The sequence below is a fragment of the Salmo salar genome, chromosome 27, assembly GCF_965601325.2.
Source record: "Salmo salar chromosome 27, fSalSal1, whole genome shotgun sequence".
Lineage (NCBI taxonomy): Eukaryota > Metazoa > Chordata > Actinopteri > Salmoniformes > Salmonidae > Salmo > Salmo salar.
In genome coordinates this window covers 33,191,025-33,205,418 of record NC_138317.1, presented here as the reverse complement: position 1 = coordinate 33,205,418, position 14,394 = coordinate 33,191,025, and the positions used below count along the sequence as shown (strand labels likewise).

Below are 14,394 nucleotides of genomic sequence, written 5' to 3'. Positions count from 1 at the left end.
GTGTTATGAATGATGCATTAGTATCTTATACTGTGTGTATACGGATTGATTTATTAGGATCTTGATTTGGTGCGTTCAATGCACATTGAAGAACAGCATGGCATCTCCTCTTCTCTGCAGTGCCAGGTTGTTTTTCTCTCTCAATTTCCAAGATTATATTTAGGTTGCTTAGCAACGTGTACAGATTTGAGGTGCTAGTGCTTGTGGGTAGATATGGTGAGTGTCATGTACAGTATCTCATAATATACCATAGTCTACTGTATATGAGGATTCCCGTTCATTGGCCAGTCGAGGACAAAACACTGTATTCAGTGGGGGAAACAATGTTGGTCAAGAATTTAGCAAAATGAGCACATGCCTTCACTCTGTCCTGGATTCTCATTTTCTAAACAGACAAGCATTTGATCCAGCTGATCATCATGCCAATGTGAAATCTATTTATTCCACAACGAACTGCATTAAACCTGATCCTTTTGTAACGGGTGTCGTAAGGATCAGACCAAAACGCAGCGGGAACGTGTATACTCATCTTCTTTTTAATGTGAAGAAGGAAAAACAAACAAATCACGTATACAAAACAAACGAACGACACTAACAGTCCTATCAGGTGCTCAGACACTAAACAGGAGACAACTACCCACAAATCCCATTACAAAAACACCCCTATACATAGGACCTAGCAAAACAATAACCCACCAAAAAAAATCCCAAAACTACAGGGAAGGGAAGGGAGGGTGGCCACCGTCACCGACGGTTCTTCTGCAACACCCCCCCCCCCCCCCCCCAATACTCCCCCCTACGGAGGTGGCTCAGGAGCGGGACGCAGACCCCGCTCCACCACTGGCTCACCCCACTTCAGTGTTGCCTCTAGAGCGAGGTCCCTCTCCGTCGACCCCGAACTGAAGACCCTCGCAACGGGCGACTCTGGCTGCGCCGGACTGGAGGGCGACTCTGGCTGCGCCGGACTGGAGGGCGACTCTGGCTGCGCCGGACTGGAGGGCGACTCTGGCTGCGCCGGACTGGAGGGCGACTCTGGCTGCGCCGGACTGGAGGGCGACTCTGGCTGCGCCGGACTGGAGGGCGACTCTCTCGGTTCCGGACTGTGGGCCGGAAGCTCTGGACGGGGCACTGTCGCCGGACACTCTGGACGAGGCACTGTCGCCGGACACTCTGGACGAGGCACTGTCGCCGGACACTCTGGACGAGGCACTGTCGCCGGACACTCTGGACGAGGCACTGTCGCCGGACACTCTGGACGAGGCACTGTCGCCGGACACTCTGGACGAGGCACTGTCGCCGGACGACGCACTGTCGCCAGACACTCTGGATGAGGCACTGTCGCCGGGCACTCTGGACGAGGCACTGTTGCCGGAAGTTCTGGATGAGGCACTGTTGCCGGAAGCTCTGGACGGGGACTGCGCACTGCAGACCTGATGCGTGGAGCTGGCTTAGGAAGTGCCAGACTAGGGACACGCACCACAGGGCTAGTGCGAGGAGCAGGAGCAGGACGAGCTGGACTGGGCTGATGCACTGGAGGCCTGGTGCGTGGGGCTGGTAGTGGAGGTACCAGACTGGAGATACGCACCCCAAGGTTAGTGCGAGGAGCGGGAACAGGACATCCTGGACTGGGCTGACGCACTGGAGGCCTGGTGCGTGGTGCTGGCTTTGGAGGCGCCAGACTGGAGACACGCACCTCAGGGCTAGTGCGGGGAGCGGGAACAGGATACACTGGGCCGTGAAGGCGCACTGGCGGTCTCCAGCGCAGGACTGGCACCACCCTTACTGGCTGGGTGCCCGCTTCCCCCCGGCAAATGCGGGATGCTGGCACCAAGCATATCGGCCTGTGGATGCTTGGCCTCGACGCCGTGCGTATCACCCCATAGCACGGGGCCTGACCAGTACCACGCTGCCTTTGGTAAGCACGGGGAGTTGGCTTAGGGCTCAACCCCGGCCCAGCCAAACTACCCGTGTGCCCCCCAATTTTTTTGGGGGGGGGAGCTGCCTCTCAGGCTTCCATGCTAACCGTGTTCCAGCAAAACACTCCCGGTCCTCTCCAGCCTTCCTCCATGGTCCCTCTCCCGCTAGGATCTCCTCCCAGGTCCACGACTCCCGATAGCTCCTCTCCAGCTCCTTACCCCGCTGCTTGGTCCGTTGGTGGTGGGTAGTTCTGTAATGGGTGACGTAAGGATCAGACCAAAACGCAGCGGGAACGTGTATACTCATCTTCTTTTTAATGTGAAGAAGGAAAAACAAACAAATCACGTATACAAAACAAACGAACGACACTAACAGTCCTATCAGGTGCTCAGACACTAAACAGGAGACAACTACCCACAAATCCCATTACAAAAACACCCCTATACATAGGACCTTCAATCAGAGGCAACGAGGAACAGCTGCCTCCAATTGAAGGTCAATCCAATGAACTAAACATAGAAATAGATAGACTAGACTGAACATAGAAATACACTAACATAGAACATAGACCAAAAAACCCCAGAACACATAAAACAAACACCCCTCTTACATAATACCATAGCCCAACAAACCCCGAAACACTCTAAACAAACACGTCCTGCCACGTCCTTCCCAAACTAAAATAACAATAGTGTGGTACAGCATATACTAGTAATACCACAAGTGTGTATTTTTGTGAGAGTGAAGTGCATGATGTTGTTATTATTAAAATGGCGTCCCCACATTAGAAAATAAATAATGAGAACCTTTCAGACAAAGCTCTCCATTCTTAATCACATGGCCCAGTCAGCCACATGCTGTAGGCTGGCTTTCTTGATCCGAGTGATCAAACGCAGCATTGTTTTCTTAGATTAATATTGTGTGTATTGTTACATTTGACCCCTTAGGTAGATAGTAGGCTAAGTAGGCTATAGGCATAATGGCCCTTAGATGAATGAATATAATATATCAAAATAACTACAATAATAATGTATTTCTCAGTTTAACACACACATCTGCATTATCTGTTATATCTACTGTACGTGATAGGCTAGCTTTGTCTCGCAACTAGCCATTTAAACTAACATTTATATTAAACATTTTGACTTTTAATGTTACAGATGGAAGACATTGACGACATCATCTGTGTGAATATCCAACACCAACATAACAACTGATGAAAACATTTACAAATTGATATTTTTCCCGCGTGGTCTGTGTTGTGCTGGAGCTCGATACAGTAATAAAGCCAGTAAAGTTATTTGTGGTGGTATTTCTACCAGACTGCAGTTTAGTGGAACCCCCTCCATGCATATTATTGGACCAAACCATTACTGCGATAAGGTTAAACACCTGTCACATGTGTATGCCATTAGCAAAACATCATATCTCCTAAATGTAAAGTATGTATTCGTTACTCGTTGATTAAGATTCATAAGATGTGTTCACCTTAGAAAACACGCAGTTGCGCACCTCTCATTGAGATTGAATATTTAATAGCGTCTACTCCCCCAATGTGCATGTCAGCATCACCCATTGCCTGCAATGGCGTTGTCTAGCGATGTGTAGATCACGGCTTGTAGTGTCTCAGTAGGGCGATACAATACTGGACTATCGACGGGCTTGAATAGAAATGTCGTATTCGATGGGGTTTATAACGAAAGCAGAGTATGTTATGTGAATTTTTACGGGACTATATTTAAGTTGTGGTCATTCATCACACGAAGCAATTAACGTAAGTCACTCTTGTTGTGCATTGTTGAAAGGGTAGCCTATGTGTGGTAAACAGTTAACTTCTGCTTTTTCTAAACATGATCAACAACACTATGCAGTAGCGTTTTCCTTGTACATGGGCTAGTGAAATGAAATAATTGTTCAGAATATACAGTTGATATGGAGCTGTCAACCACCATGACCTGTGCGGGTGAGGCGCGTCTATCTGTTCGTTGGATGTTGGATAGAGCTCGAGCTGATACAATGTTATACGTTTCAGTTTTATCTTTTGAATCTCGAAGTTTACCATTTATGTGGGACGTTGATGAAATGGCTTGGCGGATAGACTATATAGTCTACTGCTGCTTTCCCGAAAATGTCTATAGTACGTTTATCGTGTTTATCACAGTAGCAAAGGGGTGCGTTCGCAGAATGTTGCAATTTGCCATTCGTTGACTGGATTCCTGCTGATCATGAAAATCGACTGGGTGCTACACAAACCATTGCTGGCGGCATCCGATATCTTTTCACTTTGTAACATTGTAACATGTATCTCTGTTGTTGTGTGTCGTGGTTTAATGTTCTCCATTTTATATCTTAAATTGTAGCCTATGTGGGATTAGCAAATAAACTATTTGAATCTCACAAACAGGGTAGTGGTATGATGAAAGTACAGTAATCGAATAGTAGTAACACATGAAAACACATTTGAAATAAGGACATTTGATAATGAAATTAAAATGACATTTTCAAATGACATAAACCGTACGTTATGTAGCCTATACATACTTATAATTGTAAACAAATGGAATCCACAATATTATTTTTTATCAATGGATTATATCACAGTTATTTGTGGTGTTAAAACAACTCCCCCTTGCATCCTTTCCCTAAAACCATCTGGCCTGCCTGGGTGTTTATGAGCTGAACTGTCCTTCAGACCTGGTATTAATCGTGATGACCATGCAGAATGCTACGGGCTGGGGCAGTGGGTGTGGCAGTAAACTATACTGAACAAACATGTTGGTCCCATGAACTGAAATTAAAGATCCCAGAAAGGTTCCATACGCTCATTAAGCTTATTCCTCTCACATTTTTCCCACACATTTGTTTACATCCCTATTAGTGAGCATTTCTCCTTTGCCAAGATAATCTCTCCACCTGACAGGTGTGGCATATCAAGAAGCTGATTAAACAGCATGATCATTACACAGGTGCACCTTGTGTTGGGGACAATTAAAGGCCACTCTAAAATGTGTAGTTTTGTAACACAACACAATGCCATAGATGTCTCAAGTTTTGAGGGAGAGTGCAATTGGCATGCTGACTGCAGGAATGTCCACCAGATCAGTTGCCAGAAAATTAAATGTTAATTTCTCTACCATAAGCCACCTCCAACGTCATTTTAGAGTATTTGGCAGTACGTCCAACCGGCCTTACAACCGCAGACCACGTGTAACCACGCCAACCAAGGAACTCAAATCTGGCTTCTTCACCTGCGGAATCGTCTGAGACCAGCCTACCAGACAGCTGATGAAACGGAGGAGTATTTCTGTCTGTAATAAAGCCCCTTTGTGGGAAAAAACGAATTCTGATTGGCTGGGCCTGGCTCCCAAGTGGGTGTGTCTGGCTCCCAAGTGGGTGGGCCTATGCCCTCCCAGGCCACATCTATTCATGTAAATGTATTGAACAGAGTTCAAGATGTTTAATGTTTAGTCTCTAATTAAGCAATAAGGCCCGAGGGGTGTGGTATATGGCCAATATACCACGGCTAAGGGCTGTTCTTATGCATGACGCAACGCGGAGTGCCTGGATACAGGCCTTAGCCATGGTATATTGGCCATATACCACAAACCCCCGAGGTGCCTTATTGCTGTTATAAACTTGAAACACCCGGTTTATAACTACAAGTGGCCCACACATGATTTCCATCGCCCATATTGATCAGTGCATGTTTTATCTTCCACGTGAGGAAGTGTGTATTGATTAGATATATGGGTAAACACACTACTTTCTAAACAGATCTTTTTAGAGGGCAAATACCTTTTTATATTCAATGCACGTCTTGTGCTAAGCGTTGTCTATGATTAGCTTGCACTTTCACTTCAGATTCATAGAAATGGTGTTGTTCGTGACATTTTCGAAAGCTGAATTGCAATGGATCTCCCCAGCATGCTGTAGTGTAAAACCTCACTATTTTTATTTTTTATTAATGTTTATTTAACTAGGCAAGTCAAATTCTTATTTACAATGACGACCTACCAAAAGGCAAAAAGCACAAACCATGGTACAAACATTATTGGGCACAGACAACAGCACAAAGGGCAAGAAGGTAGAGACAACAATACAACTGTCAGTAAGAGTGTCCATGATTGAGTCTTTGAATGAAGAGATGGAGATAAAACTGTCCAGTTTGACTGTTTTTTTCAGCACGTTCCAGTCGCTAGCTGCTGCGAACTGAAAAGAGGAGCGACCGCTTGACAATTTGACAGGTTGCTTGGTATCTCTTGTATCTAACAGGCATCTCCTTATCTCTCCCAGGTGTTCATTGCCCCAAATGAAGTGTGAAATCAAATCACAGTGATAATCACACAGGCAGGGCACTCGCTGGACGCTACAGTAATCGCTACAGTAATATATGTGAGATGAAGGCCCAGCGATGCTGCTGAGATCCCCTCCGCCTCCTCGCCTCTGACGCCATCATGCTGAAGACGGAGGCCTCGGGGGAGAGGACCACTCTCCGGAGTGCCTCCCCTCACCGCAACGCCTATAGGACAGAGTTCCAGGCCCTGAAGAAGGCTTTCGACCAGCCGTCCCGGCAGGACGGCAAGGAGCCCCAGCTCAAGGACCCTGAGCGGGTCACCCAGCGCAGAGGACGACAGTATGGCGCACACGTCAGCCGCATCAAGGACATGTTCATGCAGATGCAGGGCACAGAGAGCACCGTCGCCGCCACCAGGCGGGAAGACCCGTCGCCTCAGAAGATGACCAAGCCCACCAACTTCATCAACAAGGCGGACGGCTCGGTCATCAAGCTCACGCAGCACCCTACAGCAGACCGAACCAGTGCAGGGTCAAAGGTCATAGAGACCAGGAGGCTGTTTGAGCAGCAGTCGCGCGACGCCGCCGAGTCACCCGTCTACTCCTACGGTCGGGAGAAGAGGGGTTCTTCTGAGCACCTGGACGACTGGCGAGGGGCGCGCTCCAACAGGGGCAGCACAGACTCCCTGGACTCGCTGTGTTCCAGAACGGAAGCCCAGTCACCCACAGTGAGCCAGCTGAGCGCTGTGTTTGAGAACGTCGACCAACAGGGAGGGGGAGGAGGGGGCGAGGGTTCATTCCGGCGAGGCTACCGAGGCCGGGCACTATACTCCCCTGACAATTCCCACCGGCACAGCGACGTCAGCGAAGACGACTCGCGCCAGTCCCCGGTGCCTGGCGGAGGGTGCAGGATTCGCGTGGGGGGAAAATTACCCATATCCTCGTCCTCAGAGGACCTCCTCAGCCCCAGCCCGCTGTCAGAGGCAGTGGAGCTAAAACCCGTCCAGCAACAGGAGGAGCCCCAGGAGAGAGAGGAGACAGCAGAGGAGTTGGGACAGAGGGACAGAGAGAGACATCCCGTAAGGGCCACCACCAACGGAGGCGAGGTGAACGGATCGTGTGATGAGAAACAGGCGGAGGAAACCGAAACCTTCAGAGAGACAGAGGGAGTCTGCATGGACTCAAAGCCCACGACTGACACCATTGTCGGGGACAAGACTTCTGAGGACACCCCTGATACCCCAGCTACCCCAGCCACCCCAGCCAAGGATGAAGCACAAGATGAGGCAGAGGCCCTTGGGGAGGAGGTGGAGATGGAGAAGGCTTCCTCCAGGCCCAGGGTTTCTCCAGAGGACCAGGCAGAAGAGCCCAATGAGGAATACAGTGGGAACGAGAGGGTGATTTTTAACGCGGATGGGGACGCGTGCTACCAGGGCTGGGGGGAGAGCTGTACTGACCCTGACGATGACCTTTATGGTGACGATGATGTCATCTACGACCCTGGGAATGATCTTACTGAGATCCCTGGTCTACCAGAAGAAGAGAAGGAGGATATCCCTCAGAAGAGGAAACTACGCTTCAGCACCAAACCCATGATGGTAAGTCCCTTGTCATTTTTTGATGTTGTGGCCCTTGACCTCATCAGTGTCGGGTAATATTTCCAGGTTTAAGGGGAAGTTGCCCATGTATGGTGATCTTGTATTTCCCCCACTAATGGTTAAAGTTAGGATTGGGGGAGGGGAAGATGATCTTTGATCTGTTAACATTTTATGTTTTTCAGGTCATACTGTATAATTATGATGAGAAAATCTTTAGTTTAGCTGACTCTCTTCATGTCCTAACATACCATTTATACAGTAATACCATTAGTCAGGTACCTTCAACATTTATACAGTAATACCATTAGTCAGGTACCTTCAACATTTATACAGTAATACCATTAGTCAGGTACCTTCAACATTTATACAGTAATACCATTAGTCAGGTACCTTCAACATTTATACAGTAATACCATTAGTCAGGTATCTTCAACAGTTTATACAGTAATACCATTAGTCAGGTATCTTCAACGTTTATACAGTAATACCATTAGTCAGGTACCTTCAACATTTATACAGTAATACCATTAGTCAGGTATCTTCAACGTTTATACAGTAATACCATTAGTCAGGTACCTTCAACATTTATACAGTAATACCATTAGTCAGGTATCTTCAACAGTTTATACAGTAATACCATTAGTCAGGTATCTTCAACGTTTATACAGTAATACCATTAGTCAGGTACCTTCAACGTTTATACAGTAATAGCATTAGTCAGGTATCTTCAACATTTATACAGTAATGCCATTAGTCAGGTACCTTCAACATTTATACAGTAATACCATTAGTCAGGTACCTTCAACATTTATACAGTAATACCATTAGTCAGGTATCTTCAACATTTATACAGTAATACCATTAGTCAGGTATCTTCAACGTTTATACAGTAATACCATTAGTCAGGTACCTTCAACATTTATACAGTAATACCATTAGTCAGGTACCTTCAACATTTATACATTAATACCATTAGTCAGGTACCTTCAACATTTATACAGTAATACCATTAGTCAGCTATACAGTAATACCATTAGTCAGCTATCTTCAATATTTGGATATTTGTTTTGAAAGTAGTACACTTCTCAACCTACAGTACCAACTATAGCAATGCCTATCTGATGAACATGATGATGAAGATGATAATGATTAGCAGAATGTAGCAGCCATAGACTTATATAACTATCTAGATGAAGGCTAGGGGTCTGGTAGCGACGTGGTGTTTGGGGTCACAATGCTGCCTTCTGGGTAATGTGCGCATGAACAGCGGTCCGTATGTTTGGCATCATTCTGGCTCAGCGACCAGTTGGTCTTCACACCGGCAGAGACCTGGATGTGTTTTAACCTGAGTCAGTCAGTCAGTTCATGAATGTTCCGGGTTTTGTTCACTAGCCACAAAACAGAAGCGAAGTGGCTGAAGCGGGCAGGGGCTAACTGAATTTGACCAATAAGAAACGCTTGTTATGGTTTTACGTTGAAAAACGTTTCGCTAAGATGTACCCTGATGAATGCGTCCCTAGTCTCCAGGTGTGAGATGGTGTGGATTGGGTAACATTGTGAGGTGCTCATCCTACTGAGTCACGTTCAGTGGGAGATGAGGGGTGGCAGGTAGCCTAGCGGATAAGAACGTTGGGCCAGTTACTGAAATGTTGTGGGTTCGAATCCCAGAGCCAACTAGGTGAACAAATCTGTTGATGCGCCCTTGAGCAAGGCACTTAACCCTCCTGTATGTAGCTCTGGATAAGAGCAAGGCACTTAACCCTCCTGTATGTAGCTCTGGATAAGAGCAAGGCACTTAACCCTCCTGTATGTAGCTCTGGATAAGAGCAAGGCACTTAACCCTCCTGTATGTAGCTCTGGATAAGAGCAAGGCACTTAACCCTCCTGTATGTAGCTCTGGATAAGAGGCAAGGCACTTAACCTTCCTGTATGTAGCTCTGGATAAGAGCAAGGCACTTAACCCTCCTGTATGTAGCTCTGGATAAGAGCGTAATTAAGAGGTGGCGATATAGGCTAGCATTAGTATTACTACTGGGGTTAGTGTGGGGTTGAAGATACAGCGCTCCATTTTTCCTGGTGACCATAATCATCTGCCCACATGGGCATCTATCTTAAAATACTACAATAAGTACATTTCTGAGAATATCAAACAGTACAATTCCTGGGCAGATATTATATTAAGGAATAAAGCATGTATGTATGTTTTTGGAACGTTTGCGTTACATTTATCCATTGCAGGTGAGATGAATTCAGCCGATTGTTCATTATATCTAAAACTCTTTATGTTATTACAGTTCTGTTTTCAAAGGATTACATCCTGTTTATAAGAGGTGCGTCTCGAATCAAATTGCTACAGTTACTTTATTTGCTTGGTCTTGGAGATCTGCTGACTGCGGCAAACAATGACTTCCTTGCTTGTGTTATTGCAACTGATATGAACATAAACAATGATCAATAGCGTGTGTGCATGCGTGTCTATGTGTGTTTGAAGGGAGTGTGTGTGGAATTAGAGCTAACACAAACATTCCACACGTTGGGTTCCATCCTATAAAAAAGGTGTAACAGAGCAGAACAATTACAATTACACAGGACATGTTGGATTGCTAGAGCAGCCAACACACACACACACAAACACACACACACATGCATGCACACACACGTATGCTGAAAACACACACTAATGCACACACACACACATATACACATACACACACGTGCTGTGGCTTTTCCGTTATAGAACAGGATAGGGTCAGTAAGGTTAACTTTTCCGTGTGAAGTATAACATATTCTTAGAATTCCAGAATCAGATCAGATCCCCATGCTACGCTCAATTTTAATTCTCAGATAAGCCAGCTAATTATAAGCCTGATATATAGGTCTGCCAGCCGTGCTACCCAATGCCATTCTGCAATGTATTATAATAATGCAAACTAACCATACCAGGCCATCACAATATGAAACATTTACTGAATATTGTGTTAAAAGTCCAAACGTTTGGTCCCACCTCTCCTATTAATATAGTCTATAGACTAGCAGGGCTGCTTCCTAAGAATTAAGAGGTTATTATTGCAAGACAGCTTTTATGAACTCAGAATGCTCTCCAGTCCCTTTTTAGGTTGGGTTATCTGTAGGTGTGTGTGCGCGTACAGTTGAAATGCTTAGCAGCTCCAGGGAGCTGTTTTCCTACAGAAGGTCTTGGCTGTTTGCAGTGTTTTTTCCCTTCTCTCGCTCCTCTGGGCACATTGCGAACAATCAGCGTTCTGTCTTTTGTTCCAACTTGTGAAAGAGACAGAGATATTTGTCCCTGAGCTTGAGCCTTCACTTGGGCTGACCCCGCACGAGATCGGCTTGACCCTTGAACAACATTGAAAAGAAAACATGTAGTCAGTTAGTCTTAACGTTTTTTTTGTAATATGTCTTAGTGCCTCTCAAAGCGGATAAATCTATTTTGACATCCCGGCTTCTGAATCTAGAAATCTTATTGGAGGCTGCTGCCTGCATGGGGAAAGTGGCAACTGCTGATATAAACACACTTTGTTTATTCGTTTCTGCATGGATGCACACAGATGCCTGTTAGATCAGTTTATGACGGTATACTGCTCTATACAAACAGAATGCATGATTAACTAGATTTTTATTGTATATACACTGCTCAAAAAAATAAAGGGAACACTTAAACAACACATCCTAGATCTGAATGAAAGAAATAATCTTATTAAATACTTTTTTCTTCACATAGTTGAATGTGCTGACAACAAAATCACACAAAAATAATCAATGGAAATCCAATTTATCAACCCATGGAGGTCTGGATTTGGAGTCACACTCAAAATTAAAGTGGAAAACCACACTACAGGCTGATCCAACTTTGATGTAATGTCCTTAAAACAAGTCAAAATGAGGCTCAGTAGTGTGTGTGGCCTCCACGTGCCTGTATGACCTCCCTACAACGCCTGGGCATGCTCCTGATGAGGTGGCGGATGGTCTCTTGAGGGATCTCCTCCCAGACCTGGACTAAAGCATCCACCAACTCCTGGACAGTCTGTGGTGCAACGTGGTGTTGGTGGATGGAGCGAGACATGATGTCCCAGATGTGCTCAATTGGATTCAGGTCTGGGGAACGGGCGGGCCAGTCCATAGCATCAATGCCTTCCTCTTGCAGGAACTGCTAACACACTCCAGCCACATGAGGTCTAGCATTGTCTTGCATTAGGAGGAACCCAGGGCCAACCGCACCAGCATATGGTCTCACAAGGGGTCTGAGGATCTCATCTCGGTACCTAATGGCAGTCAGGCAACCTCTGGCGAGCACATGGAGGGCTGTGCGTCCCCCCAAAGAAATGCCACCCCACACCATGACTGACCCACCGCCAAACCGGTCCTGCTGGAGGATGTTGCAGGCAGCAGAACGTTCTCCATGGCTTCTCCAGACTGTCACGTCTGTCACTTGCTCAGTGTGAACCTGCTTTCATCTGTGAAGAGCACAGGGCGCCAGTGGCGAATTTGCCAATCTTGGTGTTCTCTGGCAAATGCCAAACGTCTGCACGGTGTTGGGCTGTAAGCACAACCCCCACCTGTGGACGTCGGGCCCTCATACCACCCTCATGGATTCTGTTTCTGACCGTTTGAGCAGACACATGCACATTTGCGCCTGCTGGAGGTCATTTTGCAGGGCTCTGGCAGTGCTCTTCCTGCTCCTCCTTGCACAAAGGCGGAGGTAGCGGTCCTGCTGCTGGGTTGTTGCCCTCCTACGGCCTCCTCCATGTCTCCTGATGTACTGGCCTGTCTCCTGGTAGCGCCTCCATGCTCTGGACACTACGCTGACAGACACAGCAAACCTTCTTGCCACAGCTCGCATTGATGTGCCATCCTGGATGAGCTGCACTACCTGAGCCACTTGTGTGAGTTGTAGACTCCGTCTCATGCTACCACTAGAGTGAAAGCACCGCCAGCATTCAAAAGTGACCAAAACATCAGCCAGGAAGCATAGGAACTGAGAAGTGGTCTGTGGTCACCACCTGCAGAACCACTCCTTTATTGGGGGTGTCTTGCTTATTGCCTATCATTTCCACCTGTTGTCTATTCCATTTGCACAACAGCATGTGAAATTGATTGTCAATCAGTGTTGCTTCCTAAGTGGACAGTTTGATTTCACAGAAGTGTGACTGACTTGGAGTTACATTGTGTTGTTTAAGTGATCCCTTTATTTTTTTGAGCAGTATATTTAGGCACCAGATGAGATGTTTTCCTCTCACTAGTTACAGTATGATCTCCATACACCCACTCATCTGTAAGAGAGTGTCCCAGTGTGGAGGGACTCTACTGGGCTGGTCTGAGGCAGAGGCAGACCTGGAGGGTCTGGGTCTGACACATACCGATGTAGGATCTTCATTTAGTCACCCTGTTACAGGAGAACTTTCCTGCAATGCAGGACATTTTAAACTTGTAGTGTATTTGAGGTTTAAAAAGGCTTCTGAAGTTTGTAATTTCCACTTTGATATTTCAGACCTGATTTTCCTTTATGAAAAATGTATCAAAAAAGTCAATTAATTATAATCCAAATAATAATTTACATTTCCTGTTGCAAACTGGCTCAAATTAAGATCCGACATATGTATGGCCACACCCACATCCTGTGGTATGGCCACACCCACATCCATGCTGGTTGGCTACAGGTACATGCTGCTTGCTGCAGTGTACTGACTGCTCTCTACAGTAGCTATCATGTTCTGAAGTCACAGATCATATCATATAGGAATGGTGACTCCAGAACATAATAAATGGGATGCTTTAGGATACTTTGATATGTGTAGCTCACTCTTAGTCTTTTCTGGAGAATAGCAGAAAACATACGCAGAGATCTACAGTACAGTATCTACTGTACAGTATCTACAGTATCTACTGTATCTACAGTATCTACAGTATCTACAGTACAGTATCTACTGTATCTACAGTATCTACAGTATCTACAGTACAGTATCTACTGTATCTACAGTACAGTATCTACAGTATCTACAGTACAGTATCTACAGTATCTACAGTACAGTATCTAAAGTATCTACAGTATCTACAGTACAGTATCTATAGTATCTACATTACAGTATCTAAAGTATCTACTGTATCTACAGTACAGTATCTACAGTATCTACTGTATCTACAGTACAGTATCTACAGTATCTACTGTATCTACAGTACAGTATCTACAGTATCTACAGTATATACTGCATCTACAGTACAGTATCTACAGTATCTACTGTACAGTGTCTACTGTACAGTATCTACAGTACAGTATCTACAGTACAGTATCTACAGTGTCTACATTATCTACAGTATCTACAGTATATACTGCATCTACAGTACAGTATCTACAGTATCTACTGTACAGTATCTACAGTATCTACTGTATCTACAGTACAGTATCTACAGTATCTACAGTACAGTATCTAAAGTATCTACTGTATCTACAGTATCTACTGTACAGTATCTACAGTATCTACTGTATCTACAGTACAGTATCTACAGTATCTACAGTACAGTATCTCGAGTATCTACTGTATCTACAGTATCTACTGTACCTACAGTACAG

At 45.6% G+C, this 14,394-nt stretch overlaps 1 protein-coding gene across 7 annotated transcripts in view; it reads left to right on the top strand.

Annotated features, from left to right (window-relative positions):
• ppp1r9a (protein phosphatase 1, regulatory subunit 9A) overlaps positions 1–14,394 on the top strand; it is a 129,012-nt gene that overhangs the window by 2,269 nt on the left and 112,349 nt on the right. For 6 of the 7 annotated variants that reach the window (XM_045709835.2, XM_045709837.2, XM_045709836.2 and 3 more), the window contains exon 2: positions 6,211–7,808. In XM_045709835.2, coding sequence (XP_045565791.2) covers positions 6,372–7,808 — 1,437 coding nt within the window. In that variant the 5' untranslated portion in view covers positions 6,211–6,371. Of the gene's footprint in view, positions 1–3,486; positions 3,692–6,210; positions 7,809–14,394 lie in introns of those variants that run through there. The other variant, XM_014178494.3, reaches the window with a different exon arrangement.